The following is a 19,210-nucleotide window of genomic DNA, read 5'->3' as shown; positions in this document are numbered from 1 at the left end:
GGGGTCCCCCAGGGCTCGGTCCTCGGGCCCGCACTGTTCAACATCTTCATTAGTGATTTGGACGAGGGGGTAAAAAGTACCCTGTTCAAATTTGCTGATGACACTAAGATGTGGGAGCATGTGGGCACACTGGAAGGACGCAACAGGCTACAATCAGACCTAGACAGGTTACAAGGGCGGGCGGACAAGAATAGGATGGGCTTCAACACAGACAAGTGCAAGGTGATGCACCTCGGGAGGAACAACCGGCACCATACCTACAGGTTAGGGAACTCCCCTCTTGTCAGCACGGAGGCGAAAAGGGATCTGGGGGTCATCATTGACTCCAAGATGAACATGGGCCGGCAGTGTGGAGGGGCACTTAGGAAGGCCAACCGCACCTTGGCATGCATCCACAGGTGCATCTCGAGCAGGTCCAAAGAGGTGATCCTCCTCCTCTATGCAGCACTGGTCAGGCCAAGCTGGAGTACTGCATCCAGTTCTGGGTGCCACACTTCAAGAGGGATGTTGACAGCATGGAGAGGGTCCAGAGGAGGGCCACTTGTATGATCAGGGGACAACAGGGGAGGCACTATGAGGAGAGGCTATGGGACCTGAACCTGTTCAGCCTCCAAAAGAGAAGGCTGAGGGGGATCTTGTGGCCTGTTATAAACTAGTTGGGGGGATCAGCAGGCATTGGGGAGTCACTGTTCCCCCGAGCACCGCCAGGAGTGACCAGGAATAATGGTCACAAGCTGGCAGAGGGTAGGTTTAGGTTAGATATCAGGAGGCGCTACTTCAGAGTCAGGGCGGCTAGGGTCTGGAACCAGTTTCCAAGAGTAGCGGTGCAGGCTCCTACCCTGGGGGTGTTTAAGAGGAGGTTAGATGAACATCTTGCTGGGGTCGTTTGACCCCAGTACTCTTTCCTGCCATGGCAGGGGGTCGGACTAGATGATCTGCTCAGGTCCCTTCCGACCCTAGAAACTATGAAACTATGAAGTGTGGAACAGGCAGCAGAATCATGGCTGGAAGAAAGATGCACTCTATAGTCTAGGTTTCAGCTGCTTCCACTCATTAGTCCTTTAATATACATGGAAAAAGGCTAAATGGTGAGACAGACACACATGCCCAATATAGCTAGCAGAAGAAATTGTGTATATGTATGAATCTACATGTGGGATATGCTGACAAAGATTACTATAACCTGTCTGACATCTGACTCCCCAGGTACCTCTCCACTATTTAACTGTTACATTCAGCCCCCTTTCCCACCCCCCCGCCCCCCCACCCGTCTCTCACCCTCTGATTCCTCGATTTACATCTGCACTGACAGCCCATCTTGTATGCATACCAGCCCAGCCTCTGGCTTCTTTACTATTCATTCCATCCAGGAAGAGCACACACCAACTGCTGAAACTTCCTCAGCCTGACAAAGGGTTTTTAAACCTGAAAGCTTGCTAAAAAAAAATTTCCAACTATTTAAGTTGGTCTAATAAAAGATATCAGATTCACCCAAAGAACCTTGTCTACCTATGTCCTTAAGCCAACATGGCTACAACCTACACCCCTGGTGAAAATAATAGCATGGAATGAAAGCTGTCTGAATGGCAATCAAGACAAGAGTGAAGTGAGTTTGGGGACCAGAGGACAGACTTCAAGACTGCAATCTGGGGCCACTTTGAACTCTGAGCTGCTCCTAGATACTTAAAAAGAATCTGCTGCTTATCTATGCATGGTAAAGAGGTTGCTACTTTTTCCTCTTTGAAGCAGACTTTGCCACAGCTGGTCACATGTTCTGTTACTACTGCAGCCATTCCATTGCAGCCATTGCTTTCATCCAATAAATTCATTCTCAAATAATCTGTTATTACAAAAGCCTTCTCATTATGTGAAATGAATGTATCGAAAAATAAGACCACTATAAATATGCAATTCAGATATCAACTGGATGAAAATCCTAAGAGACTGATCAAAGAATACGTAAGTAATCTCATACATTTAACAAGTGCATTGTTAAGATTCAAAATCTACTTGCCTCCATAGACATCATCCATACAGATAATAGCATCTCCTGCCTTTAATAGATGGGCAATAGTCACAGTTGCTGCTGAACCTGAAGCATAAGCTAAACCTAGAAGAGAAAAAAGAATTAGCATGGCAGAGAAAAGGCACTTTTTAATAGATCTGTCTTTAAGTCAATGTATAAATATTTTTCCTCTAGTTTTCTTTTCTAAAGAAACAGGACCTGCCACATAAAGCAGTCTTCACAAGAAGCAGTGATGACAAAAATCTGACTATAAACTACTGGTCTCAGTCCAATTCATTCCACTGACTGCAACAGTATTACACTAGGATGAATCTGATCCACAGTATTAGACTCCAGACTCTTGTTTCTCTCTGATTTACAAAGATTTAAAAGCAAAAACAATTCACTCTTACCAAGTGAAATTAATGGAATTAATCCTTATGGCCAAATGCCCAGGTATATTTTAACAAAAAAGTACAGAGCAGCAATGTAACTCACAACTAAAGGCTGACAGGAAAATCTGAGTTAACTGTTTTAACTTAATGCTCAAGTTCAGGTTCTTTTCTCTTCACAAGGTACTTTTATATTCTAGCGCTTCCCAAACTGTGGGGAAGTTCCCAGGGAGGGCACAAAGCCAGGATGGTGGCAGAGGAAGCAGCAGCAGTTAGAAGAGGAACATCTACAGCAAGGGAAACAGAGGAGGAGCGACTGTAGTGTGGTGAGATGTAAACCTAAAAAGTTTTGGACATGCTACACTAGCCCATTCTGAAGAGAGACGCATGCTGATTGTAGTGCTTAATGAAGAGGTTGCCAGCTTACAGTATTTGGCTCCATCCAGTGCTGCAACCGCCTTTTCCAGGCAATCCCGTGTCGGGTTTCCACTACGGCTATATTCAAAACCCTGTTAAAATAAGAAACAAACATAACTTAACAGTGAGTGATGGGGAAAATGGAAGAAGTTAGGCACAATATTATTACAGTCAGACTTATGTTAGTAATCACCTGTCTTAAAGTTTCATCAAATCCCAGATTTGCCAAGAGATCCATATTTCCCCTCCACTGAATTATGCATCTCCCTCTAGTAACAATCTGGTAACAACAGCTATTATGAGCTGTTGTACGTATCATCCCACAGAAATCTACCACCTTCACCCCATCAATTTAAGAAACAGTCCGTTTGCAATCAAAAGGGGTATTCTCACAAGTTCTAGTAAATCAGTATTCTGAGGCTTAGCCTAATTTAGCTGGTGCAAGTCAGATGTAACCTCTGTTCATTTGTCTCGCACTGAAAAACTATTTTTTCTTCTAAAAATGGCTCTATAGCTCAGCTCCAAGCTAGATCCTTAGCTGGTGAAAACATGGACAGTTCTACCAATTTCATGAAGCTATAGCAATTTTCCAAAGTTCTCCAGAACTGGAGCTATATGTCCAAATCGCATACAACTTTTTAAAAAGACCATTTAGCATGTGAAATCTGGATGTACTCTGTGTGACTGAAGTGCAGTCTGTATCTGAATGAAGATAGAAATAAAAGACATTAACTTTTCTGCCATTTAAAAAGTTCAACTTTTGCATGAGGTCAGCTAATTTTGATTTTTTTCTGCCCTGCCCAGTGTGGCATGGGTCAGACCAGGGCTGGGGCTGTGCACTGTTGGTGGTGGCAGGGAGGAGCTGCAGGATGTGCAGGCTCTGAGCCATTGGGGGTACCAGCTTATGGCAGCAAGTGCAAAAAGGCCTGCTGCCAACCTGTGTGCCACCCTCCTCCCACCTCTTGATTCTTCCCAGCTGATATAGGTAAGAATCTACGTTGTGCTGTCTACGTTGTGCTGTCATGAGTAGCCAGACAGACCTTGGGATAAACTTTTTTGTGTGTGTTTTGAAATGCAAGCAAATAAAAGGTTGGGCTGTAGACCTTTTTCTGTCTCTTTTATCGGTAGCCAACCTGCAAGGTTACCAGTAATCTGGGTAATAGCATTATGCTACTTTAGTGCTTAATAACATAGTGCTATACTATGCATTAAGCACCTCCAACTCCAGTTGACTTCAAAGGGGCCCAATAAGTACCTCTCTGGATCAGGCCCACATATTGTGTAATTGGACTTTGATTCTGCATCTGTTTAAATTAATGACAAAACTCACGTGGACTTAAATGGTGAAAGATCAAGTCCTTGAATCAACACTGAATCCCATTACACTGATCTAGGATACAGGGTTACCTCAGGACTTCTGCATTATTGTCTTATATTGAGGCCAAGCTGGTGATCATGCCTTGGAACAAATATTTAAACACTTGAACCAACAAACAAAAGTAACTCCAAAACCACGTACCAGGCCCCAAATCAGACAGAAAGGTGAGCTTACCTTTTTATTACCACAACAATTTTTGAAAGCCATGGAATTGTAATTCTGTCTGAAAACTCAGGATCTCTACAAAGACCAAATATTTTCAAAAGTCCTCATAAATCCATATTTGCATGTTGGGAAGCCCAACCAATTAAGCCTAATATTTTTCATGTTGGAGTTCTGAAGAATTCAACAAGAAAAAATAAATTGTTGTGGGGAGAAGTCAGTTTAAGCATCTTGATTTCCTTCATCATATTTAGGATTCAGATAGAAGCCCATATACATCGGAGAGAAACTCTGAAACTGCAGTAAGAATGCGACTCAGAGTTAGGTGAGATATATATTCTATGAACCACTTGTGTTTTGGTTTTCCAGCTGAGCATAAACAGGTTATGACTACCTGTTTTGTTATTTTGGCTTATTTAGTTAATTATTATTGGTCTGTTTCTGAATTCACTCCCAAGTATCTGAAATTTAAGCAGTGTAATTTATTTCAAATGGATTTACAGATCACATGATCTGCTTCCATGTACCCAGCTGGGGAGGTATAACACTAAGAATGAGAGCTTAGAGTGAATACTCATCTTTAACAATTTAAAATTTACTTTTTATTTGCCTAAGCTTACACAAAATTTTTAACTTCCACAAATACTTCTGGTCTGCCAGCATTCAAGAATATTTATAGCACGTTAGCAGAAAAGATTTGCAAGCACAAGTGAAAAAAATATTTAACAGTCTGAAACAAATGAAGAAGGTTTGTTTGGCCAAGTCTGGCAACCAAGCTGAACACTGCCATGAAATTTCAGATAAAGAAGATGTTCTGCTTGGCCACACACCATTCTAATAAGCACCAGAACACAGAGCTGCTTATAAGCTTCTTGACATCAGAAACCCTTTAAAAAAATCTGCAACCCAACACCCACACTTATACTAAAAGGGAGATTTTCAAAGGCACAAAAGGATTTGAGGTACCCAATTCCAACTGGCTCAATTTGAATATCTCATCTACAGATAGTACACTTTTTAGCATACCATACAGAAACCTATAATTTTGCCTGGGGAAAAAACCATGGTTTGTTTTCTACAAGTCAGTAGTAGTAAGCAACTGTCAATTCTGTGGATCATGGCGTACATGTACATTGATTCAGATGCCAGATGAATCCGTTTGTGGCTGACAAGCTCAATTTGAGAGCAAAAAAACCCAGCTTGTTAGAAGTTTCACAGATCCACATGTTGCCTGAGCTGGAGTCCAAGTTTACAGCATGCTGCTTTCTTCTTTCTCACTATCCTTCCATCCTCTAGATCAAAGCTACTCATGCTGAGCTGCACCTAGTGCCAGATATTCCCTGGCTTTAATTCCCTGGTTTAATGTAGAATGCATTAGCATTTTTGCACACAGGACAACCCTGCTTTCTAAAGCCATCTCAAATCTCACTATGCAAAATATTCTTGGGGATACAGTCTTCTCCCATTCTTCTGACATGGACAATCTATCACAATCTTTTCTTCTGGACAGTGGTTTCTAAGAGCATCAGTCCTGTGTGCTCCATTACCTCTGTAGTTGGTATTCTGTCTTCCCACTTTATTTTCAGGATCTTATGCAGGCACCTCATGTGGAAGCTGTTGAGTCTCTTTATGTGTCTAGCATATGTAGTCCACATTTCTGAACCATAAAGCAGGGATGACAGCACACTAGTCTCATAGAATCATATCTTTACCTTAGCTGGTAGTTTGCTTTTATTCTGTGCGCATTTCTGCAATAGCCCACAATGCTTAACTGATTTTCTGTTAGTCAGTTCAGTCTGACAGTCAAGATTCCTGCTGACTGTAGAACTCACCTAGCCAAAACTGTCAATGACACCAAGAGTTTTATCCTCCAGAGTGGTGTCAGGTATTGGTTCTTCCACCCCTTAGTACATGATCATTCTTTTTTAGACTAACTGCCATCCAGAAGCTCTTGCACAACTCAGAAAATTTGCTCAAGAGATTTGGCAGGGAAGATGCACTACGGGCAACGAAGCCCGCATCATCTACAAAGACAAAATCTCTCAGAACCAGTTCTTTTTCACTCTAAACCTTGCAGTGTCGAACAAGCCTCTATCTACTTTGGTTCAAAGATAATTGCCATCATTGCTGTCCTTGAATGGATGAAACAGCAGGAATGAAAAGTAGAAGTTAAAAAGCAGGGGGCTAAAACACAACCTTATTTCACCTGATTGTTGATGTCTAAGGCATTTTGTTTTCATACACTATAGCTGCCTTGATGTAATGAGTGAATGATGTTCAACAGTTTGGGGGGGCAACTCAGTTTCTTCAGAATAGTAAAAGGGTAGGGGAACACCGATATAGATTTTTTGGGGCCGATACTGATGACTGTGTTTTTAATGACCCATATCTGATTGATTGCTGATTTGCAGCCTGGCAGCTTGGAGAGCAGCATCTGGCTGGTAAGTCTGTAGTGGTAGAAGGGGCAAGAGTGGAGAGAAGGGGAGCAAATAGAGGCCCCACGGTGAGGGAGAGTGGGGTTGGCGCTGCCCAGCCAGAGTGGGGCATGGGATGGAGCTGTGGCTCATCTGGGGGGGAAGAGGGGTGGATCCTGCTACTCCATGCATCCTGGGAGGGCATGGCGGGGCATATGCCCCTGGAACTGTGTGCAGGGCTAGGGCAGGCTGCTGCAGTGGGCTGGAGCTGGAGGTGATGCTGGGCTCTTCCTGGTAGAGGGGCTGGGCTGGGCTGTGCTTGGGGCAGGAGGCAGAGGCACAGGGAGTGGCAGCTACGGCAAATTTTGGGGTGGCTGTAGCCTCCCCTCCCCATAGCCCTCTCCTCCTAGTGCCACTGCTGCCTGCCCCAAGTTCAGCCCTGGCCCATCCCCTCTGCCAGGAAGAGCGCAGCACTGCCCCAGGCTCTAGCCTACAGCAGCAGCTCACCCTTGCTCTCTGCACAGATCCAGGGGCACATGCCCCCTTGCCCTCCTGGGGTGCATGCAGCAGCAGGAGCTTTGCCCCTCTCCCCAAATGAGCTGCTCATGGCTCCGTCCCATGCCCTGCCCCACCTGTGCAACATCTGCCCCTGGTCCAGCCCCAGCCCATCTGTCACTGTGGAGGCCTTGGTCTGCTCCCCCCACACCTCTTCCCGAACAGACTTACCAGCTGGGCGCTGCTCTCCACACTGCCAGACTGTGCTCTTAGCCACCTGCGTCCTGCACTGCAGATGCATATGCATGCAGCATTTATCGGCAACATCATCAGCTACATCAGCCAAAAAAAGCTGATTACCAATAACATCAATTTTCCTTATATCAGTGCCAATATGATATGGCACCAATGTATTGGTGCACTTCTATAAAAAGGCCCTGTCTGTTGACTGTATCAAAGGTCTTTGTCAGATCAATGAAGGTTATGTATGGTGGTATTCATTTTTCTCGACACTTCGCTTGCAGTTGACCAAAAATATCATATCAAATCAATGGTGGAGCGTCTTGAGCAAAAAAAATCACACTGGCTTTCAGGACAGTTTCTTTCACCTAGAGATTGCAGCCTAGTGAGCATGATGCAAGTGACAATTTTTCCAATGATGTTTAACAAGGAGATACCTCTACAGTTGTCTCAGTCACTTCTATCTCCTTTGTTTTTGTATAATTGTACAAATCATATTAGAAGCCTCAGGCTACTGCTTCCTCTTTCCAACAGAGCGGTATAACTTCATGGAGCTTTCAAAGCAATTCAGTGTTGGCACATCTGTAGACTGCAGCCGGCAAACAGTTGTTGCTGGATGCCTTGTCCCCAGTAATCAATTTAATAGCTTTCTGCAAATCTTCTGATGTAGGCCTGTCCAAATCAATCAAACTGTGGTAATCCTTCAAGCTTTTTGTGTTTGATTCAGTTTCACTGAAGTATATGGGCATTTATACAAGTGCTCTGGGAGTTGGGGGAGGGGTGGGGACTTTAATTAGAGCGGCTCTCAGAGCCACTCTAATTAAAGTGCCTGGAGCATTGCATCGAACGAGCTTTAGTTAAAGCCACTCTGCCACCGTTTTTAAATGTGGAGATGCTAATATCTGAGCTGCGGAAGTCTGCTGGAGCATGGTAATTACCACACTCCAGCAGACTATTAATTGAGTCTGCTCTGACCCACTGTAATTACAGCACATTGGAGAAACTTCACTACTCATGTGTAGGTGCCCTATAATTCCCGTCATCAATCCAACACTCAAATTGTTTTTGTTTATCAGTGTTTAAGTCTTTCTGTTTAAGTCTTTCAGCAGAGCTGTTTTCTTCTTGACTGGACCAATTGCTTGCTTGATGCCTTTGTACATTCTACAGTTATCACCTGTGTTGGCTTCTTTTTGAATATCGCAGAGTTTCAGTCAAAAATCTTGGGCACACCTTTTAACCTCCTTTTGCATTTCTTTGACCCTTTCTCAGATTTTCTAGGGTTATGGTATTGGGATATTTCTTACGGATTGTTAGCACTGTCCCTTTGTTCTCACCCAGTGGGTACAAGGGTTTCAGAATGCTCTTCAACCCAGTCATGAGTTCTGCCTTGGAGAACTCATAACAGCAGCAGAGTCTCCCAATGCCTGAAGAAGGGTGTCTGTGCCCAGAAGCTTGCAAAGAACTTTTTTCCCCAACTATTTAGTTGGTCTAGTAAAAGATATCACCTCTACCCAAAGAACCTTGCCTGCCTATGTTCTTAGATCAACACAGCTACTCAAACTAGTCCGCATTTTTTGCCAAATGCTGTTATAGCAGCATTGTACCTGTTAGTTTTTAAGCTCTCTCAAGCCTCAGTGGCCAACTTGTTAGGTAAACTTGCTTTCAAAGCTTCTTCATTGAATAGTCTATCTTTTTATGTCTTTAATAGGGCTGTGCAAAGCTTTGGTAGCCGACTGTATTTGGAGGAGATTCAGCCCCATTTGCCGGCCAAATCTCCGGATCAGAATCGAATCAGGAGACCAATTAGAGGTCCGAATCAAATCAAAAGCCTCCGAATCGATTCAAAAAATATTCAGCTACGCCCTGCTGCCACCTGCCCAGCCAAGGCAGGTGAGAGGGGGCACAATGCAGGCGCGGCTTGCCCTGGGCGGAAGGGGGCAAGCGGCAGTAGGGCACAGCCCCCACTCCCAGCGCTGCCATGCCTGCGGGGGCGTTGATACGCCCCCCACGTGCACCTTCCCTCCCACCTCCACCCACCACAACAGACTTACTAGCTGGAGGCAGTGGTGTCCAGCATGATGAGGACTGCTGCCTGTTTAGTCTGTGGCCAAATCTCTGAAGTGGTGCCAAATCTTTGGATCCGATTCGGCTGAATGGAATCACTGTCCCTCCAAATCGGCCGAATCTGAATCTGAAGCGAATACTTGCCGCTTCACACAGGACTAGTCTTTAGTTTGGCTGGTATCTATCTAAAGGCAACTGGTAGTTTTGATATGGTGGATCTTTTTAAAATTGATTCCGACTTAGTCTTCTGCCTAAGGCATGGTTAGTGTCACAGTCAGCACTATATGACCTTATATGCAGGATTTTTTTTCAGGTAGTTATGCCTAACCAGTAATTAGTGTCAGTGCCCTGATCTTGGATGTTTCTATGATATCTTTCTTGTGATTTTCTCAGGGAAATAGGTGTTGATAGCACATAGATTTTAACTTGCACAAAGTTCTACCACTCACTGGGCACTTGAATTCATGTTACCAATCCTGTGTTTGCCCAGAATGCCAGGCCAATTCTTAAAACTACATCCAACTCTTGCACTGAAATCACTACATATTGCTAGGTGGGCAGGTAAGCTAGGTAGGCAAGTTAAAGACAGGTGGGCAGACCTAGCAATACTGCCAGGCGGTCAGTGGGCCTTGCTGAACAGGTTCCAGACAAGGCAAGGTCTGTGCGCGGCCAACTTCTATCACTGGGGTCTTTGCAACAACCCAGACTGTAGCTGTTCAAAACACACACCATGTTGCATATTGTCAAGGACTGCCCACTAAGTTCAGTGGTGGCCTACAGGAACTGCACATGGCCACTGAGGATGCTATTGCATGGCTTGGCAATTATGCACATGCTGACTGACCAAGTATTGCTGTATCTATTTCACTTATAATGCTCAGAGTGCACGCATAGAATGGCTTCATCACATTGTTTAGTGTCTATACCTACCCTTCAAGCTAGCAATGAGGACAAGAATGTTTTCTACCAACAACTTGAAGAAGAGATTGAGAAATCTCACGGACATGAGACCACTATAAAGTTAGTAAAAGAAAAGGATAACAGTAATATCTGGACTTTCAAACGAAGGCCGAGATTTAAAATAAAAAAGTGTCATACCTCATCTGAGACAGCCTGAAGGAGCGTGCTTTGCTGAAAGTAGGTGCCCAACACTTTCTGAAAAATGAGGCCTATTTAAGATGCCTCAGGTTGGGCACCCAAAACATTACTAGTCACCTGAAATCTTGGGATCACGTTAATGGCACTTTTGGGTTTTTTTGAATTCTGCAAGCAGTCATTACAGTTCCTTTCAGAATATTACATATGTTCTGTGCTGAATTATTACATCCAACATCTATAAAATGTACTTCCCTTCAACTAGAGTTTGTATTTCATGGATTGGAATTATTGCTCACTCTATACTGCAGTCAAATGTCCTTTTAGCAGTACTACCATATACAGAAACTGAAAGGGTTGTGTATCCATGTTATAAACTAATAATCCTTTTTTTTATTCTTATCCCCCCATACTAATGGGATAAGCTATAGGCAGAAAGATAGGTGTAGGCAGAAATACAGTATGGTTTTCAAAATCTGCCTGATACTCAGCTAGAACAGGGCTGTCCAACTTCTGAGTGGCTGGGGACTACAAGCCACTGCTGCTGTGGGTGAAACCCTGGCCCCAGAAGTAGTGTCAGCCCACACACTGTGTAAGCTCCCCTGTGCCACCGCTGCACAACCCCCTGCCAGAGCTCCTCTGCTGTGCTGCTACGTGTGCAGCACAAGTTCCCCTCCACACCGCGGCAGTGAGCTTATGATCATGTTTCCCTGCCCCAGAGACTGAGGATGCCACCACAGATGCAGAAGAGATGGGGAGTGTGGCAGCTGGAGGCAAGGCTTCCCATTAACCTTTCCTGAAGCGTGGTGCAGCCTGCAAGGCTGCCAGTTGAACAGCCCTGAGCTAGAACCAAAAAAAGGAGAGCTCGTGTTGACTAACCTCAGAGGAATACAGATCTGCCTGCTCTTGACTCTTGCAAAACATACTACTTCCCATCAAAGGAGCAAAGAACCAAGAAAGGGAATTACGTCCTCTCAGCCAACATTTTGCAATACACTTCCATGCACCATTCTAGCTTGGCCAGGTAAAAGCAACTGGCTAGTTTACAATTAAAAACTTGACTAAACATTAAATGCATTTCTTTTTAAATGTATAACCTGCGACTGCCTTAATGATTGATGTGGTACTCTGGACAGCTGCCTACCTGTTACAAAAAACTTGCAAGATCTGTTCTAACTTTCCAGGTGCGCGGCACTCCTGCTGGGTGCCACGGCCAGAGCCTGAGTCAGCAACACTGCTGACAACCCATTCTGCCGGGAGAGGAAGCAGAAGCGGTGCGCCGGAAGGCCGTAGCGAGCACCGCTTGGTGTTCAAAACTGCCACGCGCCGTCACACCTGGCACGAGGGGCCGGCTGACCCGGGCTTCTTTTGTTTGTTACATAGCTACGAAATCCACATGTTGTGGAGCTGGCTAGACTAAAAACCGGTGGGCAAAACACACATCCAGTGAACGGAGAGCGTATTGGATGGATGTCTGTGCAAAAAAAGCTGCATTTGAAACACCTCTGCACGGAGCTCGCAGCGGCGGTGGGGCCGGGGGGCAGGCGAGCCCGGGCGGCGGCGGGGGGGGGACAGGCCCGCAGGGGCGGTTCCCGGCCGGTGGACACCCCCCACGCCGCGGTCTCAAGCAGGCAGCCCCGCCAAGCCGGCGGCGGCGGCCCGCGCTCGGGGAAGCCGCGCTGCCCGGCCCCGGCCCCGGCCCCGGCCAGCTCACCGCGTGCTGCCCGGGCGCCCGCTGCTTGAAGGTGGTGGAGAGCGAGATGGGCGGCACCACGGCCCTGGAGCTCCAGCGCTCCGGCTCCTGCCCCACGTGGATGGCCTGCGTGGCGAAGTGGCTGAAGCGGGGCAGGAAGCCCCGAGGCCCGTCCTCCGCCGCCTCCATGCCCGCCCGCGGCTCCGGTGGCGCCGCCGTCCCCGCCGCTGCAATGCAGCCGCCCGCTTGCGCCAGCCCCGGGCAGCTCCTCCCCGCGGGGCTGGGTGGTGCGGGAGGAGGCGCAGCCCATTGGCGCGGCGCGGAGGCGGTGCCGCGTCCCGCCGCCTGCCCCGGACCGGCGACCCGCGAGCCAGCCGGCCTGGGGGGGTCTGGAAGGGCCTTTGCCCCCGCCCCCGAGAGGCCCTCAGACTCGCTACGACCCCTCAACCCAGGGGCAGCACCTGAGGATGCGGCGACCTCGGCCTGAGGCCGCGCCCTGCTCTCGGTGCGCAAAGGTGCGGGTCTCCCCGCTTCGGACCGCCCCCCGCCTCGCCCTGGAGGTGAACAGCCGAGCGCGGCCTTCCTCCACGGACATTTTGACCCGGCCTTTTCAAGGGGGAGACGGCTGCCTTCTGCACAAGGGAGTCGGGTCTCTTCTCTGGCCCGGGCTTCTGTTGCTGTAGTCATACAAATAAGGAGTTATAATCATATACAGTTATAATCATAATGCCTTTGCATCATACAAAGATACTGAATAACTGAAAGAAGACGAGGCTAAAGTCCAGCACCTCTGAAACTTTTTGATGCCTCTGCAAAAGAGGTTCTCTAGGTGAGGGGAGGATAAGGAACAAAAACACCCTCATCTGACCTGAGAAAACTGACACCACCCAGGCCTTGCCCTCACTTGCCAGGCAACCAGCTCAGCTATTGCAGGAGGACGGAGAGGGTGAATCAGTAGTCTTGAAACATGTACACGCTCTTTAGATGGCAGCACTGACCTATTTTATACAATTCTGGAAATCCGGGAAATCTGTTTCCCTTTTCTCATTTAGCCTTTACTCCTGTTTCTTCACTTCTTTACACCCATAGCAAGGAGAGAGGGGTAGTCAAAGTCAGCCAGAAGGCAGGGCAAGGTGCCATCTTGAAGACAAGCTAGTTCAGAGATGTGTTAGGTCTTGGAGGCAAGAGCCTAGTTTATCATATGCATGGAACGAGTTGGGTGTTGCCTATGAAAGCTTATGCATATATGGAATATTCATCTCCTTTTGTGTGATTTAATTAACAACCCCCACTAAAAGTTACTTGTATCAATAAGGAGTTACCCCTTAGTGGGAAGGGATGGATCCTAGCCTCTGCCCCTTTAAAGGACCAGGCATGGAAGGATCTGAAAAAGTATTTCTCTAAACTAGTTCTGCTTGGAGCAAGTGTTGGAGTGTAATTTATCAGGGGTAGAAATAAAGATTTTTAAGGTAACCTAAACATTTCTCATTAAACAATAAATGGGGGCAATGCTGCAAATGGGGACTCTTACTACAGTAAAATGCATTGGAATCAATAGAACTTCACTGGAATAACAAAGCTAAGAGAGGAATTCTGGTTTCTCTCTAAACCACGAGTGTACATGAGTTATGACTTTCTCCTGATACCTTAATATTTGTGACCTATACAGGTTCTTATTTATGTGAATGACGGTTCCTAGTGAAAACAAGCCAATTAATCTGCAGATTGAACGTGCAGGGTCATTTGCTTCAGAACTGTAAAAATACAAATTAATTCTTTGTTGGTAAAATTGCTGGTTGGACCATTTTTGACAAGTCTGAATAGCATTAGATTTTTAACTATTGGGCCCTGTCCAGCTTTAATGACTGAAATAAGTCACACGAGCTTCCTGGACTATATTTACAGAGCCTGCTGAGCTCGAGGCATGCATCTCTTTCTGGTCTCAACCTCTTCTTAGGGTTTAGCCTGTGATGCTGTCCAGTACAATCACAATATATGGCAATCTGGCTGCTGGAATAACAGTGAAATCTTCACAAGAAAATGTTCACAGTCTCCAAGATGTTGTGAACTATGCTTTCTCTGGCTGACAGAGCATCTGTCATTTGAAGAAGAGAGCCATGTGATGGCTGAATGCTAGTAGCGCCTTTCAAAGCTTACCCAGGGAAAAAAGAAAGATCCTGGGTAACCACGTTGCTGGGTACATTTTCTATTAGGGGTTGGGAGGCATTTTCCATATAGATCAATTAAATAAGGGGGTAAACTATGTGCAGTAAAAGCTGTGTTATCCGGCACTTTACCATCCAGAATGCTCTATTAGTCAGCATCTGTCATAGGCAGCAATATGGATCTTCCTTCATGTATCTGGAAAAATTCCAATAGCCATCCAGCATCTTGCCGTCCGTTTCTCAAAGATCTGGTGTTGATGGAAGCTTCAAGACACTGCCAAGCGGTGTCGCTAGCAGCAGTTTCATTTGTTAACATCCACCATTGTGATTGCACTGTGCTTGTGCTGTATCGTAACCGGCATATTTGATTAGCCGGCACCCCTATTCCCCATGGATGCAGGATAACAGTTTTTACTGTAGATAGGATGTGAGCACTCATTAAACTAGAAAGATTACAAAACAGAATTCCCAGGATGACTTTCTTTCTCTCTCCCTCTTTTTTAATATTCTAGGCCCATAAATCAAAGGCTTGCATGTTTGCAAATGATCTAGGACTACAGGCATTCCTTGCATCCTTGCTTGGAGAAAGGATGGACCTGAAAATTAAGCACAAAATGAAATGAGTGCAACACATTGCGAGAGCTGGGGAAAAGGCTGTTTTTGTTGTATAACTTCTTCCATTGACTCACCTTCCAAATGAATGAGTCAGCTTGAGTCAGTCAGGATCGTTGTATTTGTGCGACTCAGGAAACTGCAGGTGTGTCACACAGTACTGCACTTCACCATTATTTGAAACGTAATTTGCAATACTTCTGGTTAAGTTTACACAAGTCATTTTATCTCCATGACTTTTATAAGTGCTTACAGTTTTCTTCAGTTTTTACATTTTAGGATGGATTTTCAGTGTTTCAGTTGAACATTTTTTGTGAAGTTTGAGCAAAAACACTTCAAGCATTTTTGAATGTGAAAAAGGTTGAGATACTATAGTGATAAGTAGGACACAAGAAACTAGAATAGAATTTCTGTGCATCTCTCATATGCTTATTTTTACTTTTGCTGGAGGTCTTTTGCTTTCAGTTTCTTTCACCATCTGTTCCAAGAAACATCCAACTCTCCTTAGTGAGCTAAATTGTTGCTGTTATATAGGGTATGTTTGTCATTAACATGATTTCAGCAGGTACTGGGAATGCCCAGTACACTAAAGGACTGACTCACAACCGCTTCCCTTTTGTATGTGTAGAAACTTAAAATCAGTTGGACTGATCTGATATACAGTAGTTCATCCTGTAAAGGATGGTAATAAGCATGTAAGCATGGCATACGGAAGACATGGGATATGCTTAGCATTCTTTTTCTACTTTTGCTGATGAATGTTAAAGGGAAGCCAATTTGAAATGTTAAAAAATAAATAAATAGAGTTAAAAATATGTTCAGGCACTCTGCCCATCTTTGAGTTCCCTGTCAATTTTTGTAGTTTTACAATCACATTTTTTGTCCTTTAAAAAAAACAAAAACAAAAAACAAAAAAGCCAAAAGTCTTTCCTCACTCTTTCCCTTGCTGAATGAAATAACTGAACAAAAAAAAGAGTAGGAGAAACTGATTAAGTCAGCTTCTACAGGGGAGTAATGAGGAAAGTTTTACATCTGGAATCCAGGTTTAATAGCATGCTTTTTTAAATTGTGTGTTCACCTTGCTTCAGATCTGTCACCCCAAATAAATGTTTATCTGCCCCTATCTGCCTGTCGTGTGGCCCTTGATGGCTTGCCAAAACTCAGTAAGTAGCCCTCCACCCAAAATAATTGCCTGCCTCTACTCTAGCAGATACCACAGGTGGTAGTTAAAGGGAGGGTTAACTGCAGATTTCTCAGTCTTGTTTCCTTCCTTCCATTTGTTGTTTTTCTGCTTCCAGGGTGAGACTGTTTTCCTCAAAGTAAGATGTACCATCTTTCACAAGGCATCACCCTGCCCAGTTTGTGCCTCTTGATGTTCACCTCAAGGGTGTTCTTGAAGCGCTTCTGGTCCCTGTGTCCTTTGTCCTTCGCCGAGTTGGGAGTATAGCAGTTATTTTGGTAAATATATACATGGTATATTTACATTTACCATGACATTGTATAGTTACTTACTGACTGTTCAGGCTTTTGTTCTGTTTATAAGCTGTTGTAATTATTTTGCACTTGCTAAGTGCTATAGGTGGCCATGTTCGCATGTGTTTAGTGTTTATGTAACAAGTGCTGGGTGGATGGGAGACTCTGGGGCTGCAGCGTGGAAGCACCATGCAGCTGGAATTTTCCGCACGAGGTCTCTCAAGGGGAAGTCCAGGGCCTGTCAATAATGTGACAGTCGCCGCTTCGGGCCAATGAGAAAGCGCCACATATAATTAGACCGCCCTGCATCACAGAGAGTATAAAAAACATCACGCTGTGAACTTTGGGGTCTTTGCGCGCCCGACGGAACGTACGGACTGAATCGACTCGGAGCGACCTTCGGCCTGGCCAGCCGGAGGGGAGGACGCCAGACCCGCCTGATCCCGGCGACCCTTCCCAGAGATACAACACCAGTGTGAGTGGGTGCTCACTGGTGCACCCAGCATAGTTGATTTTGTTTTGTTTAACCCTTATTAATAAAATTAAGCCTGACCTTTAAAGCGAGCGTGATCTGCGTAAGCCCGACTATCAAAAGATCCTGTCCACATGGCATCACAAACAGAATGGTCGGCTGCAGATCATGACAGGGATGATCAGTCCCGCTGTCAGCCATGTCCTTGGGCGTCCGGCTGCAGGCAGCTTGTGGACGCCGATGAACTTTGGTGCCATCTGCGATTTCATCAGGCTCCCAGCCACACCGATAATGACGGGACCCAAGTATTTTGTGTGTGGCTTGGGGAAGACCCCAGGAGACCTTGGGAAGCCCATCTTACAGGCCGCGCTCTCGGCTGCATATTAAGAGATCCCGCAGTCGCTTTCTCTATCCCGTCGGCCCAAGGGGAGCAGGTCACCGCAGCCAGCGAGTTCCCCCCTCCCGAATGGGATGCAACCCCCTCCCAAGAGTGGGACGGTTGTGTGGAGGCAATCGCGGTGCTTGCAGGTGACAAGGGGTGCTTGCAAGGAATCGCTCCCCCCTCTCCATCCACGATCCCCGGTGGCGTCAGTCACCGGCGGCTGCACACCCTAGCTGAAGATCTCGGGGTGTTAAAAGAAGGGAAAAAGAAGGGAAAGAAAGTTGCATGCTTGCGTGCTTGTCTTGAAACCCTCGTATCCACCCTTAACCGCTTGAATGATTATGAAGTGGCGGTCGTTACCATGAGCCGCGCCAGCAAAGATGGCTCCCTTCAACAACGGCTGAGCGGCGGAGACAAGCCAGAGCCCCCACCCCCTGCTCCGCCTACTGTCCCACCACCATATTTGGGAGACAAGGCACTGCCTCCACCGGTGATGCCGCTTTATCCGCCACTCCTCGAAGGGCGGGGCAAGACTCGTCCTTCTCTTCCAGTGCCTCCTCCTCCAGAGCCTCTTCCTCCAGCGCCTCCTTCTCCACCGCCTCCTCCGTCAGTGCCCAACTCCGTGCCAACCCCTCTGCTTCAGGTTCATCCTATTGAGATTGTGAAAACCCGCCAGGACAACGACGGCAACATTATCACCAAGCAAACCACTAGAGACCGTGATCGTGGTGAAATGAATGAACTCATAAGCAGGACAGCCCGCCAAAGCGATGAGACGCCAACCCAGTGGCTAGGACGTCTGGTTTTGGAATGCGGTCATGAAACGCTCAGCCACCGGGAGGCTGTAGTTTTGACCACACATGGAAGTTACAGCTTAGGACTCCTACCCGGATCCAATGTCCTAGAAATTGCACGTACCCCGTGGCCTATTTCGCTTCCTGCCCTAGTGGCAGGAGCCATTCACGAGAAGCCACATCAAGCACACGAGGGGGCCCAACCGATGCATGCTCCGCATTCACAGCCGTTTGCTAACGCATTAGCTGGCGCAGTGTATTTCTCTATCCTGAAGAGACATTCCACGATTGATGCCAGCATATCTGTTTTCACCCGATCAGGAAACAAGGGCGATAGCGATGATGGCGACGACGATGATGGGGACGAACATCACTCCAGTGATGACATACCTACCTCTTCCAGGCCACCGGATTCCACATTCACCGGACCAGGGGCATCACCCAATCGACCAACACAACAGCCTCGTCATGGTTATGACCCATGGCCTCAGTGACATTGCAAGGACCCTCTTCAACTTCAGATTTCCCCGGCGATTTTACAAGCCGTGATCGACATCTATGCAGATAATCCAGAGCTCGCAGAGCTTCAAGCTAGCTCTCTTCATCATCAGCCAATTGCAGCGTTGTACCGGTTCCAACACAGACGACGACAACAACAGCATGAGCACGGAGCACCAACACACCCTGCACAAGCCCTGCTAGCCAAAATCACCAACTTCGTCTGTGAAGCACCACGTCGGTATCCCGAACGTACCCCGGAGGAACGCGCCCGTTTTGGGTTCCTCCTAAATCATGCTGGCATGAAGAAGGAGATACTTCGTAACCTAGATGAGGAGACTCAGAGACAGTTAGTGGTTAAGCTTGGCTTCCAGTTTACCCCCAAGCCAAAAAACTAGTATGGGTGGACGCTGATACTGCGGATTCAAGCGCCCGCTGGTGCAGTGATATTAGTGATCC

The 19,210-nt window shown here is 46.4% G+C and overlaps 1 protein-coding gene across 1 annotated transcript in view; it reads right to left on the bottom strand.

The window, feature by feature from the left end:
- The window catches only part of CTH (cystathionine gamma-lyase), a 36,038-nt gene extending 23,283 nt beyond the window's left edge, over positions 1-12,755 (bottom strand). Inside the window, exons 1-3 of the mRNA XM_090048203.1 lie at positions 12,377-12,755; positions 2,825-2,906; positions 2,015-2,110 (exon numbers count right to left, since the gene is read on the bottom strand). Of these exons, the coding sequence (XP_089904329.1) occupies positions 2,015-2,110; positions 2,825-2,906; positions 12,377-12,544 (346 nt within the window). The 5' untranslated portion in view covers positions 12,545-12,755. The remainder of the gene's footprint in view (positions 1-2,014; positions 2,111-2,824; positions 2,907-12,376) is intronic.
- Positions 12,756-19,210: the final 6,455 nt, after the last annotated feature.

Source organism: Crocodylus siamensis, chromosome 5 (assembly GCF_052110815.1).
Source record: "Crocodylus siamensis isolate JL-2025a chromosome 5, ASM5211081v1, whole genome shotgun sequence".
Lineage (NCBI taxonomy): Eukaryota > Metazoa > Chordata > Crocodylia > Crocodylidae > Crocodylus > Crocodylus siamensis.
Note: the sequence above shows the minus strand (reverse complement) of the source record. Positions and strands in the feature narration are given on the sequence as shown.